Genomic DNA, 15,784 nt, shown 5'->3' with positions numbered 1-15,784 from the left:
TGAGCACCACAGATCTTTCAGAAAACCATTAGGATTTAGAAGACTTAATGGGTCAACCATAAAACAACAAGTACCCTGGTCCTCACAAGAGACAATTTCTCCATTTCAAATATACAGATCCTTCTCATAAAATGAAAGCAGGCAGGTACCAAGAGCTTCTGGCAAAAGAAATCATCATCTCCATAAAGCTTGTCAGCCTACGGAAGCACAAAGTGCTCCAAAACTTTCGGATAGATGGCTGTGTTGACTCTGAACTTGATAAAACGCAGTGTGGGCAAAACCAGCATTGTATTGTATTGCTGGTGTTGGTCCACTGTGTTTTATCAAGTTCAGAGTCAACACAGCCATCTACCTGGGGATTTTAGAGCACTTTGTGCTTCCGTGGGTTTACAAGCTTTGGAGATGATGATTCCTTTAGCCAGAAGCTCTTGGTACCTGCCCACAGAGAACAAAACTACTAGTAACGGGTGTACTGACCATGGTATTACTGGGCTTAACTGACCAGCAAACTGGCCTGACCTGAACCCCCAAAGAGAATCTGTGTTGTGTTGTCAAGAGGAAGATGAGAGACATCAGACTCAACCACACAGATGAGCTTAAGGCCTAAGCAAACCTGGGCTATTTCACTGCATGCACAATGAATCTAAAATATATGAAAGTTTAAAAAAATATATTATATTACAGAAGAAAATGAACTTTTACACAATATTCAAATTTTATGAGAAGGAGCTGTAGTCACGGGGACATTTGGCCCTCACAAGTATAGCAATAGGCTACATGTACACACACACACACACACACACACACACCCAAAACTCAAGCACTTAATGATAAGAATAACATGAATCCACTGGTGGCATCAAAAGGTGACCCCTGGCCCGCGGTCACACTTTGTAATCCTCTTACGCAGTTCACTAGAGGTTATTCTCTCTGCACCGCCCCCCATCAGACACTGACTGACTGCTACTACATCACACAGGATTAGAGAGAGACGGAGAGGCCTGTAGAAAGACCTCCTGGAGAGGCTAACATCTTTGGAGAGCGTGTAGCAGTTACCCACTTTAAACCCTCTACACGTAGTCAATTGGACCCAAGTTGGCTCTGCACTTTGGTCCGCTTCCCTCCAAGGATGGGACGATATGAAAATGTCATGTCACGATTGTTGCAATCTGGCTAGCCATCGTCAAAGAAAAGGGAACGGCCACTCAGTTTGTCCCTTTAGTACCTAGCTACTGTACAGACTCTGTCTCGAGAGAATGCAATTGTTAGAATACCATAGAATTTGCGATTTACGATATTAACACGATAATCAAAATATCCCCAACATCCATTATCCTAGGTTGGAAGATCTACAAGCTCACAACGCGTCGCGACGCGTTGTGAGCTTGTAGATCGTCTATTTTTTGGCAAAGAGATTTTGTAGAGAGTGAAGAAAAGACTGTATCAAGTACGTATATTATAAGTATATTTACCAATAGAGGGTTTAAATGGTACCGGATATGCACCGGATATTATGCAGCTCGGCAAATATAAGGTGAATTGATCCCAGTGCATGACGGAGGACGATATCGCGATAAATTAAATCTCCACGATACGATTATCGTGAGTGTTTATCACGAGAAATGATGATATCGCTTATCCTCCCATCCCCCCCCCCCCCCCCCCCTCTTCACCCCCAACACCAAATCTCTTCGGCAAAAATAGCCGACCTACAAGCTCTGTTGTACGGCTATTTTTGGCTAATGTTACCCCAAGAATAGGGATGCTTTAAACGCTGGCTCCTACATGATATACAGGAAGGGAGGGAGGGAGGGAGGCCTGCAGGAAGAACTCCTGGAGAGACAAACTTTTGAGAGCGTGGTAGCAGCAGTTAAAAGCCAAACGCTGGAGGAGGATCACCCCATTCTGTCAGTTCAAACGTCTCCGAGGGGAAACGGATACATTTTGTTAACGGCCAGAGGTGGGAGAAGTGCTCGAGATTTTATCCATGTAAAAAAACGGTGATGGCGCAATATAGAAGCAATACCTTACAACAGGGGTCTTCAACGTTTTCAGGCCAAGGACCCCTTAGTTGAGAGAGAGAGATGAAGCAGGGACCCCCCCACCCACCCACTACACATTATCTATGAAATCTATGAAAATTGGCATCACAATTTTATACAGATTCATAGACTCAGTTTATGTTGGATTCGTGTTAATGTGTTTTTTCAGACATTTAACCACATAAAGCAGTTTTTTAACCTCTACACCAAACCTATTTGCCAAAAATAGCAGATCTACAAGTAGATCTGCTTCTAAAGTTCTCCTCAGAATAGGGATGTGAGGGTTAAAGTTGTTAATTGTGGGCTCGCCTGGAAGGCGAGCACACGTATGTTATCTTCATTATTTATTTATTTGTTTATTTATATATGTGTATCTCCTCAAAACTTTGGCGCGCTTCATCTCTTAAACGCTTACACCTTTCAACACCATTCAAATTTTTATGTGTTCAGCTTACTGAGGACAAGTGTGCTTGTATTTTTGGTTTTGAAATGTTTTGTAGTATAAATATAAAAAAATAAAAATGTTTAACTTTAAGCACCCAATGCATTTCCAATGGGTCCCCAGAGTGGAGAGAAGGATAATAGACCCATGTTTATGTTAAGGCGCTGTGGCTGCAGTGTTCACACTTCAGATATGCTATCTATATCATTGCGTTCACACAGGTCTGCTCTCTGATTTGATCCAAATGTCTAAGCTGTGTGATGTATAAAACTATAGTTATAGTTAAAACTATAAATAAATGTCCCTCTCCACTCTACTGATTACACAGCTGTGATCAAGAATCAAGTCCGGGCGATGGGATGTAAATCCCATAGCCATATATCCTAGAGCCCGCAGGGACAGTCAGCCATATTAGTGGTTGTTGTTGGTTGTCAGGGAGATATCAAAACCAATGCATTTCCAAGTCAGATCCACAAACACAATAAAAGCCATGCTCCACTCCTCAGTCTGGAGTGGCCACATAGAAGAACGCCTTGGTTATAGACATAGTGGAGGACATATGTGATCTGGGATTGTTAGCCTACAGTATATGCACTCAATATACTCCACTACAGTTGGAGTCCATTTGACAGTTGCTGGTTCCCAAACACAGAATCAAAAATGTAGATCTAGAACACATATAATATGTACAGTACAGTAAGGTTCAGTAGAGTACAGTAAAAGTACAGTAAGGTTCAGTAGAGTACAGTAAAGTACAGTAAGGTACAGAAAGGTACAGTACAGAAAGGTACAGTAGAGTACAGTACAGTAAGGTACAGTAAAGTACAATACAGTACAGTAAGGTACAGTAGAGTACAGTAAAGTACAATAAAGTACAGTAAAGTAGAATAAAGTACAGTAAGGTACAGTGGAGTACAGTAAAGTACAGTAGAGTACAGTAAAGTACAGTATAGTAAGGTACAGTAGAGTACAGTACAGTAAGGTACAGTACGGTACAGTAGAGTACAGTATAGTATAGTACAGTAAGGTACAGTACAGTACAGTAAGGTACAGTAGAGTACAGTACAGTAAGGTACAGTAGAGTACAGTAAAGTACAGTAAGTTACAGTAGAATACAGTAAAGTACAGTACAGTAGAGTACAGTAAAGTACAGTAAGTTACAGTACAGTACAGTACAGTACAGTAAGGTGCAGTACAGTATAGTAAGGTACAGTACAATACTGTAAGGTACTGTACCTTACAGTACCTTAAAGTATCCTATTTGTTGGGTTGGAACCGAGCCCACACTGTTTCGAAGGAACAGTATTTCTAGTTTAAAATAATTATCCTATCACAAAGATTTGGCGGACCCCCTGTAGTAACTCTGGGGAACCCAGAGCAAAAGTGTACAAGCAAAAGTGTACACGTACACGCATCAAAATATAATTCTGTGAAAGGGAACTTGCATGAAGCACGTCGACTGGTGGGTGTTCAATCTGTGGGTCGGGAACCCCAGGTGGGTCCCCAGATGATTAACTTAATGTGCAACATTGTTTTCTCACTCAACAGTAAACAAACCAATATAAAGTTTGAGTGTATAGAGGGTATGTGCACATTTCTAAAGTGACAATTTAAGGACTTTTTAATACCCCTAAAATGACAAATTGAACATTGGCCAAATTGTCAAATATTAGAGGCAAAAAATTTAAATAGCAGATCTACAAAAATAGATCACATGCTCACAACGCCTCGCAGCGCATGTAGATCGTCTATGTTCACAATAGAACCGTGTTTGCGACCGCCAGGTCGCAAGTTACTTTGAAAATCTCCACCGGCTGTCTGTCAGTCCGTCCGCCACGTCACACATCTCCGGCATCGTTGCCCCTATCCATGCCAAACTTTGCACACCACTGATTCACACCACTGGTAAGGGTAGCATGGTGATGGTTTCTTACCCGCACGTCAGGGTGGTTGTAGATGGTGATGCTCTCTGGGCTGACCTTCACATCCTCCACCAGCAGCAGCTCCAGAGTGGCCGAGACGGGGGTCAAAGGGTCATACTGTCAAAGGAGGAAGAGAAGGAAAACAGAACGGTTGCTTTGGTGACGGACATGAACGTTGCAGCGACGACAACAGGGTGGCATTGTCCTACTGAATTAGGAAGCAGAAGTGAAAGGTTCACAGAACAGGAATCACCGTGTAATGATTGTGTTCCTACAAGCCTGATTTATACAATGTAACCTAAGACGATACACACGGGACAATACGTGTCCATAATATTGTATTCATCTCTTAGCTCTCTCCCAGCCATTTACAATAGGCTTGTGCGCCTATACTGCCAGGAATTTTATTAATTTCCAAGTTAGCTTTAATCTAACCCAACAGGGATCATATTGTTGTAAAATGTAGTACTAGTACTATCCACTAGAGTGTGCCCAACGATAATCTCCTAGAGTCTGGACTAGCGAGTGGACAGCAGTAGACCCATAATGGCGGCGCCCATTGGCGGCCATTATGTCTCCCGGTCCGCCGAACGGGAGCTATAAAACACGATCCGAACGTCGTGCACACGCCATTTACACTCGTTTTTGCTCTTGAGTGACCAATCTGTCAGTCCAGCCATTTTTTTCCGAATGAAAATCGGTCTAGATATGGTAAAGTTTGATAAGAAAAACGTCAACATTCAATGCTGTAAAAAGGCCCATTCTATGTTATGGCCGAACGACTTCCGGGTTACGTCATCGATGATGTCACTTCCTTCGAATATGTAACTTTAGACTAAAATTAAGCTAGAAAGGTCATTTATAGCTCAAAAAATGTCAAAAAAATACCAAAATGATCAGAAAATGATCCCCAAGGCGACGTTTGGTGATCTGGCTGCCTCACCCTCCTCAAAATGGCGACGTTTGGCGATTTGGCTGTGAACTAGTTAGCATACATACACATGTAGGTACGTTGCTTCCTGGATTTTATGTCCAAAAAACATTTTTTAACGAATGATGCCTTAAATCAGTGGAGAAAATCTGTCAACATTTGGCAAAATGCATTAACATTTTTCACAAGTAGGAAATCTACAAACTCGCAACACGATTTTGTACAGTAATATTGCCTATTTTCAAGCAGTCAAAAAATAAAATAGGGCTTATGTGTTTAAACTGTTCCTGGAAACTTAAAGGACCACTGGGGGGTCCCCAGACCCCACTTTTTGAAAACCACAGCTTTAAATGAGGTTTTTGTAAATGAATGAATGCTGCTGGACTGCATTCTAACAACGTACGTAATGTAGCTACTGTTAACATTGTTAGAATGCCTGGAGAACGGGTTGTGTCAGGTTTGGGACAGAGCTGACACCACAGCGGGCAGTGGTTACAATACTGGTTCCACTGGTGGTGGCAATGTGTTTCTGGGTCACTGAAGAAAGGAAGAACTTTTTTAAAGGGCCATACCTGGCTGAGAACCTTGGCTGTACTTTTTTAAAGGGCCATACCTGGCTGAGAACCTTGGCTGTACTTTTTTAAAGGGCCATACCTGGTTGAGAACCTTGGCTGAACTTTTTTAAAGGGCCATACCTGGCTGAGAACCTTGGCTGTACTTTTTTAAAGGGCCATACCTGGCTGAGAACCTTGGCTGTACTTTTTTAAAGGGCGATACCTGGCTGAGAACCTTGGCTGTACTTTTTTAAAGGGCCATACCTGGCTGAGAACCTTGGCTGTACTTTTTTAAAGGGCCATACCTGGTTGAGAACCTTGGCTGAACTTTTTTAAAGGGCCATACCTGGCTGAGAACCTTGGCTGCCACCAGGTGTGACGCCTGGTAATCCACAGCGGTCACTGTGATGGCGGCAATTCCTGTCTGATGGTGAACGACAACTGTCTGACGACCTGAGACGAGAAACAAGTTCATGACATGTTAAAAAAATTAAAATAAATAACATCCAAGATGAACGCCCTTCTTGATCATGTTACACCAGGGGTCTTCAATGTTTTCAGGCCAAGGACCCCTTAGCTGAGAGGGGAATAAAGCAGGGACCACCACTATATAATGTATAAAATGTTGTTGAAGATTTTCATAAACTTGTTTGACAGCACTGTCATCAGTCTGTCATGTTAATGTGTGTTTATTTATTTCATTCAGATATTTAACGACTTAAATCGTCAATACTTAGTAGAATTTGACCTTTCACTATGTACTTGGTCTGATCTTTTTTTTTTACCTCTACACCAAACCTATTTGACAAAAATAGCCGATCTACAAGTTCTCAACACCTCGCAGTTTGTAGATCTGCTATTTTTGGCCAAAGTTCTCCTCAGAACAGGGATGCGAGGGTTCAAGTTGTTCATTTAAAAGAATGATCCTATCACACAAAGATTTGGCGGCCCCCCTGTAGTGACTCTGAGGACCTCCTAGGGGTCCCGGACCCCCTGTTGAAGACCCCTGTACTACACAAAAGCATCAAAAGTAGCAGATCTACTTATCTATTTAGTGACAATGCCATGTGAGATGTGTTAATAGTACTGTATGTACCATGCAGCTTCTTCTGTTTGCCAGCGTCCTCTTGCAGTTCCAGCTCCATGGGCATGGAGGCCTGGATGCTGGCCAGGGACTCTTTGGTGGACTCCCACACCAGAGCCAGAGAGCTGAAGTTGTCAAACCTCCTGCCCTGCTGATCGAAGGCGGCCAGGTCCAGGATGGGATTACGGTAATTTGAGACAGGCACCTGCAGAGGAAAATAATATTTGTTCATTAATATTAACTCATTCGCGGCATTTTAAAAATGGCTGCCAAAGTTCCAGGATGCCACAAGTCGCCTTAGACTTCCATGCAATTCATAATGCACGGATCATGCGCGCCCATGCATAGATCGTGAACCACGTGTGTGCACGCTGTTCACAACTTTCAAACTAAAAATTTGCTTGGAAATCCGTTCAGGCATTCATGATATAGCAGCCATTGTTTTCTTCACATGTAAACGAGCATGGCTGCCATGTTTGAAAGATGGGGTTGGTATGGGGAATCGCGATCATGACTAGTAGATAGAAGTAAGTAAAAACTTCACAAATTTCTTTTTCTTCTTTTCTACTCATTAGAAGGCCAATATCAGTCACCAGAACTAAGGGTATTTTCAATTATTATTATTTTTTTTATTAAAGATTTGTTTTTTGGCTTTTTATGCCTTTTTTTTATTTTATTTGATAGGATAGTAGACTGTCAGGAAATGGGGAGAGAGATGGGGAATGACATGTGGCAAAGGTCATCCGGATCGGGAATCGAACCGGCGACGCCAGCAGGCATCATAGCCTAGTATGTGGTATGCGCCTTGACCACCAGGCCAGCGTGCGCCCATTTTCAATTAATTTAACAGTGGAGTTAAAGTGGATTTTGAGTTACAATGTACAATACAATATATAGTAATTACTTTCTGATTAAATTCATTTCTAACATCTAAATGCTGAGTCAAGCAACTTAGAAACTGGGGTGCTCACAAACGCCAGAGGAGACGTTACAATGACCCCCAAAATGAACCCAAACATTTAGAAACTATTCCTTTAAATGTGACTGTTTACCATCTGTTTGTTGTGCTGCAGCAGGGGACAGGTGAGGTCCAGCTGGTGGCTGCTGTACACCGGCACCAGGGTGAGGCGGGACGGCGGTGAGCACACAAACTTGACCACGGCCGGCTCCACAGCAGGGTAGGGGTTGGTCAGACTGGGCTGGTTCCCCACCGTCACCTCCAGCACCTGACCAGTGATCAATAGCCATTTTTCAAAAATCGCAGATCTACAAGCTCTGAGCTTGTATATCTGCTATTTTTAAATAGTTAAAGCATAAAATAATGGTTAAAGTGGTGAAAATTAAAGTAACAAAGATGCGTTCCCAGTGTTAACAGTTCTGCCATATTTATTATTTATTTATTTGTGCTGGTGCCATCAAAAGGTAGCTTACCTTTGCGATGTTATAGAAAATTATCTATGGATCATTTCCAAACATTATCGTTTTCAATGGACACATATGTACTGTAGCCAAACTGATGGCAGGGGGAAGCCTTATGCAAGGAATGAATTTGAAATGGGCCTCCCCTCTTTCCGTCGTTCAGAGCAAAGAAATGCATGTTCTAGATCAGGTCCACAGAATACAGCCAGGAAGTGATTTGGGACTCCATTGATGTTTACGTGTGGTGGAAATTTGAGAGCAGCGTTACGGGGGCTGTTTTTTACTGTACACACACGCGTGACCCCTCATCAGCTTACAGTGCTCAAACAAGGTAAAAGAACGACGTGCCGCCGTCAGAATTGGGACGAGCGTTAACGTTCGAAGCAGTAAAAGAGTTAATGGTTAAATACAAATCAGGGGTCAACAATATGTCTGTATACAGACACAATTTTAGATATTCTTTTTTGACACAACATTATAATGTCCTATTTTGATCATAAGACCCAATTACTGCATGTCAAATCTCCAGGTTTTCGTTGGAATATGTACGACACTATGGCATATTACGAGTCCTTATGGTTCTCAAATGTTCTTTTTTTTTTTTTAGTTTTTTTGCAAGGACCACCTTTCCTCTGAAACAGGCAGAGGGCAGAGAGAGAGAGAGCAGCGCCTCTAGACTGACTCGCACTGACCAGGACATTGAGGAAGTAGCCTCAACATAAAATGTATTTTAATTGTAATTCTGCCCCTTTAAAATATATGTACTCAATCGAATATCTTAGTTACATCGATATCGTTCATCACTAGTTTGTTGAAGCGTATTCATTATCAAAATCGCTATGACCGCACGGCGCCACACCACCACAATAAAGTGTCCGTTATTAGTGCCTCTTTCCTGGCTGGAATCCAGCCTTGTAAGGCATAGCGATTTTTCTGGTTGGCCAGTCAGGGACCAATCAGAAGGCTGACAAAGGGTGAATTGGGGAAAGGCTTGATGCATAGTTGTGTGTTAATTGAGCTTGTGCTAATTAAACTGTGTTAATTGACCTGTGCTAATTAAACTGTGTTAATTGAACTGTGCTGATTAAAATGTGTTACTTGAACTCAGAGTGGCACCAAGTAAAAGCCATTTCCACAATAAGATGAACTTGTATAACTTAGGAACTAGGTGTGTAGCCAAGACCATTTTCATTGCATCATCCTTCTGCAGAATATACTACAGTATCAGGCTGAGTGAGTAACTGAAAGGTTATGATAATCAAGTTTATGGCTAGAATATACTACAGTATCAGGTTGAGTGAGTAACTGAAAGGTTATGATAATCAAGTTTATGGCTAGTGAAAAGCTATGGTAAACCAGGTTATGGATAGTGTAAGGTTATGATAAACCAGGTTATGGATAGCATAAGGTTATGATAAACCAGGTTATGGATAATGTAAGGTTATGATAAACCAGGTTATGGATAATGTAAGGTTATGATAAACCAGGTTATGGATAGTGTAAGGTTATGATAAACCAGGTTATGGATAATGTAAGGTTATGATAAACCAGGTTATGGATAATGTAAGGTTATGATAAACCAGGTTATGGATAATGTAAGGTTATGATAAACCAGGTTATGGATAGCATAAGGTTATGATAAACCAGGTTATGGATAGCGTAAGGTTATGATAAACCAGGTTATGGATAATGTAAGGTTATGATAAACCAGGTTATGGATAATGTAAGGTTATGATAAACCAGGTTATGGATAATGTAAGGTTATGATAAACCAGGTTATGGATAGCATAAGGTTATGATAAACCAGGTTATGGATAGCATAAGGTTATGATAAACCAGGTTATGGATAGCATAAGGTTATGATAAACCAGGTTATGGATAGGTTATGGATAATGTAAGGTTATGATAAACCAGGTTATGGATAATGTAAGGTTATGATAAACCAGGTTATGGATAGCATAAGGTTATGATAAACCAGGTTATGGATAGCATAAGGTTATGATAAACCAGGTTATGGATAGCATAAGGTTATGATAAACCAGGTTATGGATAGCATAAGGTTATGATAAACCAGGTTATGGATAGCATAAGGTTATGATAAACCAGGTTATGGATAGCATAAGGTTATGATAGACCAGGTTATGGATAGCATAAGGTTATGATAAACAGGTTATCGATAGCATAAGGATGGACAGTGTTAAACCCATTAAGACCTGGGATGATTTTATACTTTAGGTATTGAAAAATACCAGATCTACAAGCTCACAGCGCGGCACTGCAAGCTTGTGGACAATTTGTGCAAATCTTTGAATATATCTTTTTTGAAAGTGAAAAAAATATATTTTTTTAACTCAAATATTTGAGATGGGGGTTGGCGGACAAACACATAATTCTACGGGTCCTTAGCAGATCTACAAGCTCGCGGCGCAGCACTCGGTGCCGCGCTGTGAGCTTGTAAATCTGCCATTTTTCAATAGCTAAAGAATAAAATAGTGGTTTAAGTAACAATGCGTAGTAATGCGTTTCCAGTCTTAATGGGTCATGTTCTGACCTGCTCTCCCAGGGTCCTGCAGGTAGCAGTGAGCCAGTGCTGGCTGTGGCTGTGCGCGGCCGGGCCGGTGGTCAGCGCCAGGCCGATGCTGCCCTCGTCCTCCGCCTTCAGGTTCCGGAAGAACTTGGAGGGTTCCAGCACCCAGGGCTTTGGGCCTCCCTCAAACAGCATCTCTTTAGAGGAGCCCAGGGTCACCAAGGCCACGGAGACGGGGTCAACTGCCTGAGGAAATAAAATAACACATACAGTAAATGAAACAAGAACGGTCCACGTGGGAATCGTGGTATGCAGCGATATATCGGCCACATATCTGTATCGGACATATTCGGACTGATATTTGCCGATAGCTAGAGATGTGCCGAATGCTGATTGATCGGTGAGTGATCGCGATCGGCCGATAATGCCTCTATCGGCTTTGATCGTATCGGCTTTGCCGATCTACAAGCTAGATAAGCTATTTTCACAATATTTATCTGTGAGACTGAATCTAACCTCAGCTTCAACTCCTACAAGTTGAATTGGATACTAAAGGATCTCAGCCTGTTAACTCCTAATGTTTATATACTTAATATACAATGTCAATGTTTTGTAAGAATAATCATTAAATATATAAATGCTGCTACAGTAACGCAATAAATAGTAGAATTTATGGATTTGACGCTGTGATTGGGAATATCGGTATCGGCAGATACAGCAATCTGAGCATCTCTACCGATATCAGTCAATATCGGTATTGGCAAATAAAGCTGACTTTAACCGATGGCAGTAGCCACCTACCAAGCTGTTGATTCTGAACAGTTATTTTCTTATGATGAATATTTATTGTTACCCTGCCACAAAATGGGGAAATAATAATACCAAAAACTAGATCAGTATCGGCCAAAAATTTCCATATCGTTACATCCCTACACAAAATCTATTATATAACTTACAAGACATAAGATTATTAATTGGAGAAAATTGTTCAGCAGAAATAAACAAAGAAATCAAACTTGGACATTCAGTAGCTGCCAGTGCAAAACAAGTGCATGATTTGAAAAAAATATAATTTTAAAGACGTATCATCAATATGAAAAACCTCCGCAATATCTAAAAGTACCTCGATATTTGAGGCATTTGTCTGACGGTGCGGTGCATGGAAAACGCATCACGGCATCTGCTATTCTCAACATGGGACAGTCGGCACAAGCGGACGGAGCACAAATGATGCTTTACTGCTGGCCAACAGGTAACGTTAACCCATTTAGGCCTAAAATGTGTGGATGCTTTAACCTGTGAAAAATAGCAGATATACAAGTTCACTGCGAGCTTGTAGATCTGCTATTTTTGAAAAAAGTCGTGAAAATGTGTGCAAATCTTGTATTTTCAAAGCGAACGTTTGTAACTCAAATTTTGCTTCTGGGTGGTCCCTGGAACTAGATATTTTGAGATTGGGGTCCGTGGCCAAATAAATATCATTTTGGGGGTCCTTCACATGAAAAGGTTTGAGAACCACAGACATAGTTAGTCTCTCAAGAACAGACTAACTGAGCTCCAGTTAAGTGAAAAGGACCTTTTCTTTGACGATGGCTGGCCAGATTGCTGACATAGAAACATGGGTTTTTCAAAAAATCTTAGGATTCAAAAACCACTTATAGAATCGGGTCAAAATTCTAATTTTCACAATTTTTCAAAAATAGCAGATCTACAAGCTCGCAGCGCGGCACTCGGTGCCGCGCTGTGAGCTTGTAAATCTGCTATTTTTCAATAGTTAAAGCATAACATAATGATACAAATTACAGTAGTGTACCCGTTCTGAATGGGTTTTAATGAGTAGGCAGGGCCACAGCTTGCAATCATGTAGGAAATGACATAATGATGCATGATGTGAGATTAAGCTACTTTATACTCAACCATACTACCCCCCCTCCCTCCCCCCCCTCCAACAGCTGACATGCATTCCATTATGACAGCGTCAAACCACACATGGAGAAAACAAATCATTCGTAGCGAGCAGCAGCAGCAGCAGCCAGAGAGGATAATTAAGATGCACCGCACAGAGGAACAACCACAGCAAACTCAACACAATGCTACGGATCATCACACTCCTGTCTTTGATTGCAGTAAAGATGTGTGTGTGTGTGTGTGTGTGTGTGTACGTACTTGTATTACTTATTCTATACTTTTGAGGACTAAGGGCCTCATCTTACCCCTTGTGCCTATTATCCCTTTTGTATTATCCCATTTTTACCATTTTGAAAAAATGGTAAAAATGCGATCTACAAGCTCGATCTACAAGCTCGCAAATGCGATCTACAAGCGATCTACAAGCTCGCAAGTAGATCGCATATTTGAACATCTTTCTTAACCCATTAAGAAAATACCTAAAAATGTCTTCTAAAAACTTATGTTTCTTTATCTGTGGTGCTCAGTCTTTCAATGTCAAGGACCCCTAGAATTATATATATTTGACAGCGGACCCCCATCTCAAAATATTTTGTTCCAGGGACCCCCCAGAAGCAAAGAAAATGTTTGTGTTAAAAGAATATTATATATATTCAAAGAGTTTCACAAACTTTCATTGTTTTTTTTTTTGGTTTTTAGTTTTTTTCAAAAATAGCAGATCTACAAGCTCATAGCGCGGCACTCGTTGCCGCACTATGAGCTTGTATATCTGCTATTTTCGAAAAGCCAAAGTATACAAAATTATGGTTAAAGTGGTTATGTGACACAGATGCGTTCCCGGTCTTAACTCATTAACTGCCAAAAACGTGAATCCCTTAAAAATCCCGTTGTACCACCCTGCCACGCCCGTGAATCCCGTAAATAAAAAAAATAAAAAATAAAAATAAAAAAATCTTTTTTTTTTTTTTTTTTTTCAAAAATTTTTTTTTGGACCCCAAAAACGTTAGTAGGCATGATAGCGATCGCGAAATTGCTTGTTTAACCCCCATACAACCCCCATACAACTCAGGTAGCAGACCTCCAAGCTCACAACAGTGTAAAACATAATGGCTGCTATCTCATGAATGCCTGAACGGATTTCCATTCGGATTTTTTTGTTTGAAAGCTGTGAGCAATGTGGACACACGTGGTGCATTATCTAGGCATGGGTGTGCATGATCCGTGCACTATGAATTACATGGAAGTCTATGGAGACGAATGGCAGTTAAAGAGTACGAAGGTATTGTTAAATGGCAGCATATGAGTTAATGAGTTCAAAACTTTTTAAAAATAGTATAAATAGTTAAGCCATAAGGGGTAAGGTGGTAGGGCTGTAAATGTCCCTACAGTATTTTTGTTTTATGGCTTTAAAATCTATATTTTACCCTCGATTTATATTTATATGTGTGTGATGCTGTTGCACACCCAAGACAGCACCCAAAATAGCTGATCGACAAAGCTCAAGACTTGTCGTCTGTTGTCGGCGCACTGCTCAACGTTGTGAAGTTGTAGATCGTCTAGTTTGGGGGGCACAAGTCGACGACACCAGCATGCAATTAAAGGAGTAGTTCACCCCCAAAATGACTTTTTTTCTAGTGATTACTCACGCCATGGAGACTTGAGTTCAATAATATTTTTAGTTTTTTTGTTGCTTTCCTAAGACAAAGATTTGATTACATTAAATGTACCCCCATTGATTCCGGAGGGACCCAAATGCATTTGGGTCCCCATCCGGAATCAATGGGGGGTACATTTACTAATATCACATTTTTGTCTTAGGAATGCGACATATACAAAACAATATTATTGAACTCAAGTCTCCATGGCGTGAGTAATCACTAGAAAAATAAACACACACACACACACACACCTTCATTTTTTTAATTACCGTCCTAAAATAAAATATTTATGTCCGCACAAGTATAGTAATCCAAAAGAGAGTGAGTGAGTGTGTGTGTGTGTGTGTGTGTGTGTGTGTGTGTGTGTGTGTGTGTGTGTGTGTGTGCGTGCGCGCGTGTGTATGTGCACGTGCGTGTCCTCATCCTCCCATGATGATTTAGACTAGAGGAAGGCTAATTGCTGCTCAGAGAGAGTTGAAAGAGTAATGGTGGAAGACAACAAAAGGCCGCAGGGGTAAAGATGGGGATGATGATGATTATTGGCCTCCAGGCACTGCAGTAGCTTCCACTAGAAGTAAATGTCAAGGACCTCATTCCAGCACAACTGTGTTTGTGGCCATGTACGCACGTTCATTCTGAAACGCCTCCAGAGTAGGGATGGGACGATATGAAAATGTCATGTCACGATTGTTATGACAAAAGAAATCGGGATTTACGATATTATCGCGATAATCAAAATCCATTATCTTCTGACGGAACATTTGCCAAAAAATAGCAGATCTACAAGCTCACAATGCGTTGTGAGCTTGCAGATCGGCTATTTTTTGGCAAAGACATTTGATAGAGAGTGAAAAAAAGACTGTATCAATTACGTATATTATAAATACCTTTAACCAATTATAGAGGGTTTAAATGGTACCGGATATGCAGCTCTGCAAAAAGAATTTGATCACAGTGCATGACGGATGACGATATCACGATAAATTAAATCTCCACGATACGATTATCGTGAGTGTTTTTTAACACGATAAACGATAATATCGCTTATCATCCCATCCCTACTCCAGAGGTGAAGGTACTGTAAGCCCAGGGAGGAGGGCTTCATGCAGTGGTCCTCAAAGACCTGACCATTCTACAAAATGCCCTCTGAACCAGTGGTTCTAAAACCTGTTCGTGGAGCCCCAAAATGATATGCATTTGCACTTTACTTGAGTATTTCAAATGTCCAATACGTTTACTTCTACTACATCTTGGAACCAAATATTGTACTTTTACTCCACTGCATTTATTTGAAAAC

The 15,784-nt window shown here is 41.0% G+C and overlaps 1 protein-coding gene across 1 annotated transcript in view; it reads right to left on the bottom strand.

The window, feature by feature from the left end:
- Positions 1 to 15,784, bottom strand: part of nup210 (nucleoporin 210) — a 144,170-nt gene that overhangs the window by 57,059 nt on the left and 71,327 nt on the right. Inside the window, exons 15-19 of the mRNA XM_080732510.1 lie at positions 10,946 to 11,167; positions 8,028 to 8,201; positions 6,988 to 7,180; positions 6,238 to 6,344; positions 4,419 to 4,523 (exon numbers count right to left, since the gene is read on the bottom strand). Of these exons, the coding sequence (XP_080588636.1) occupies positions 4,419 to 4,523; positions 6,238 to 6,344; positions 6,988 to 7,180; positions 8,028 to 8,201; positions 10,946 to 11,167 (801 nt within the window). The remainder of the gene's footprint in view (positions 1 to 4,418; positions 4,524 to 6,237; positions 6,345 to 6,987; positions 7,181 to 8,027; positions 8,202 to 10,945; positions 11,168 to 15,784) is intronic.

This window comes from Nannobrachium achirus, assembly GCF_963921795.1.
Source record: "Nannobrachium achirus genome assembly, chromosome: 9".
In the NCBI taxonomy this organism is placed as follows: domain Eukaryota; kingdom Metazoa; phylum Chordata; class Actinopteri; order Myctophiformes; family Myctophidae; genus Nannobrachium; species Nannobrachium achirus.
This window is presented reverse-complemented; position numbering and strand designations above follow the sequence as displayed.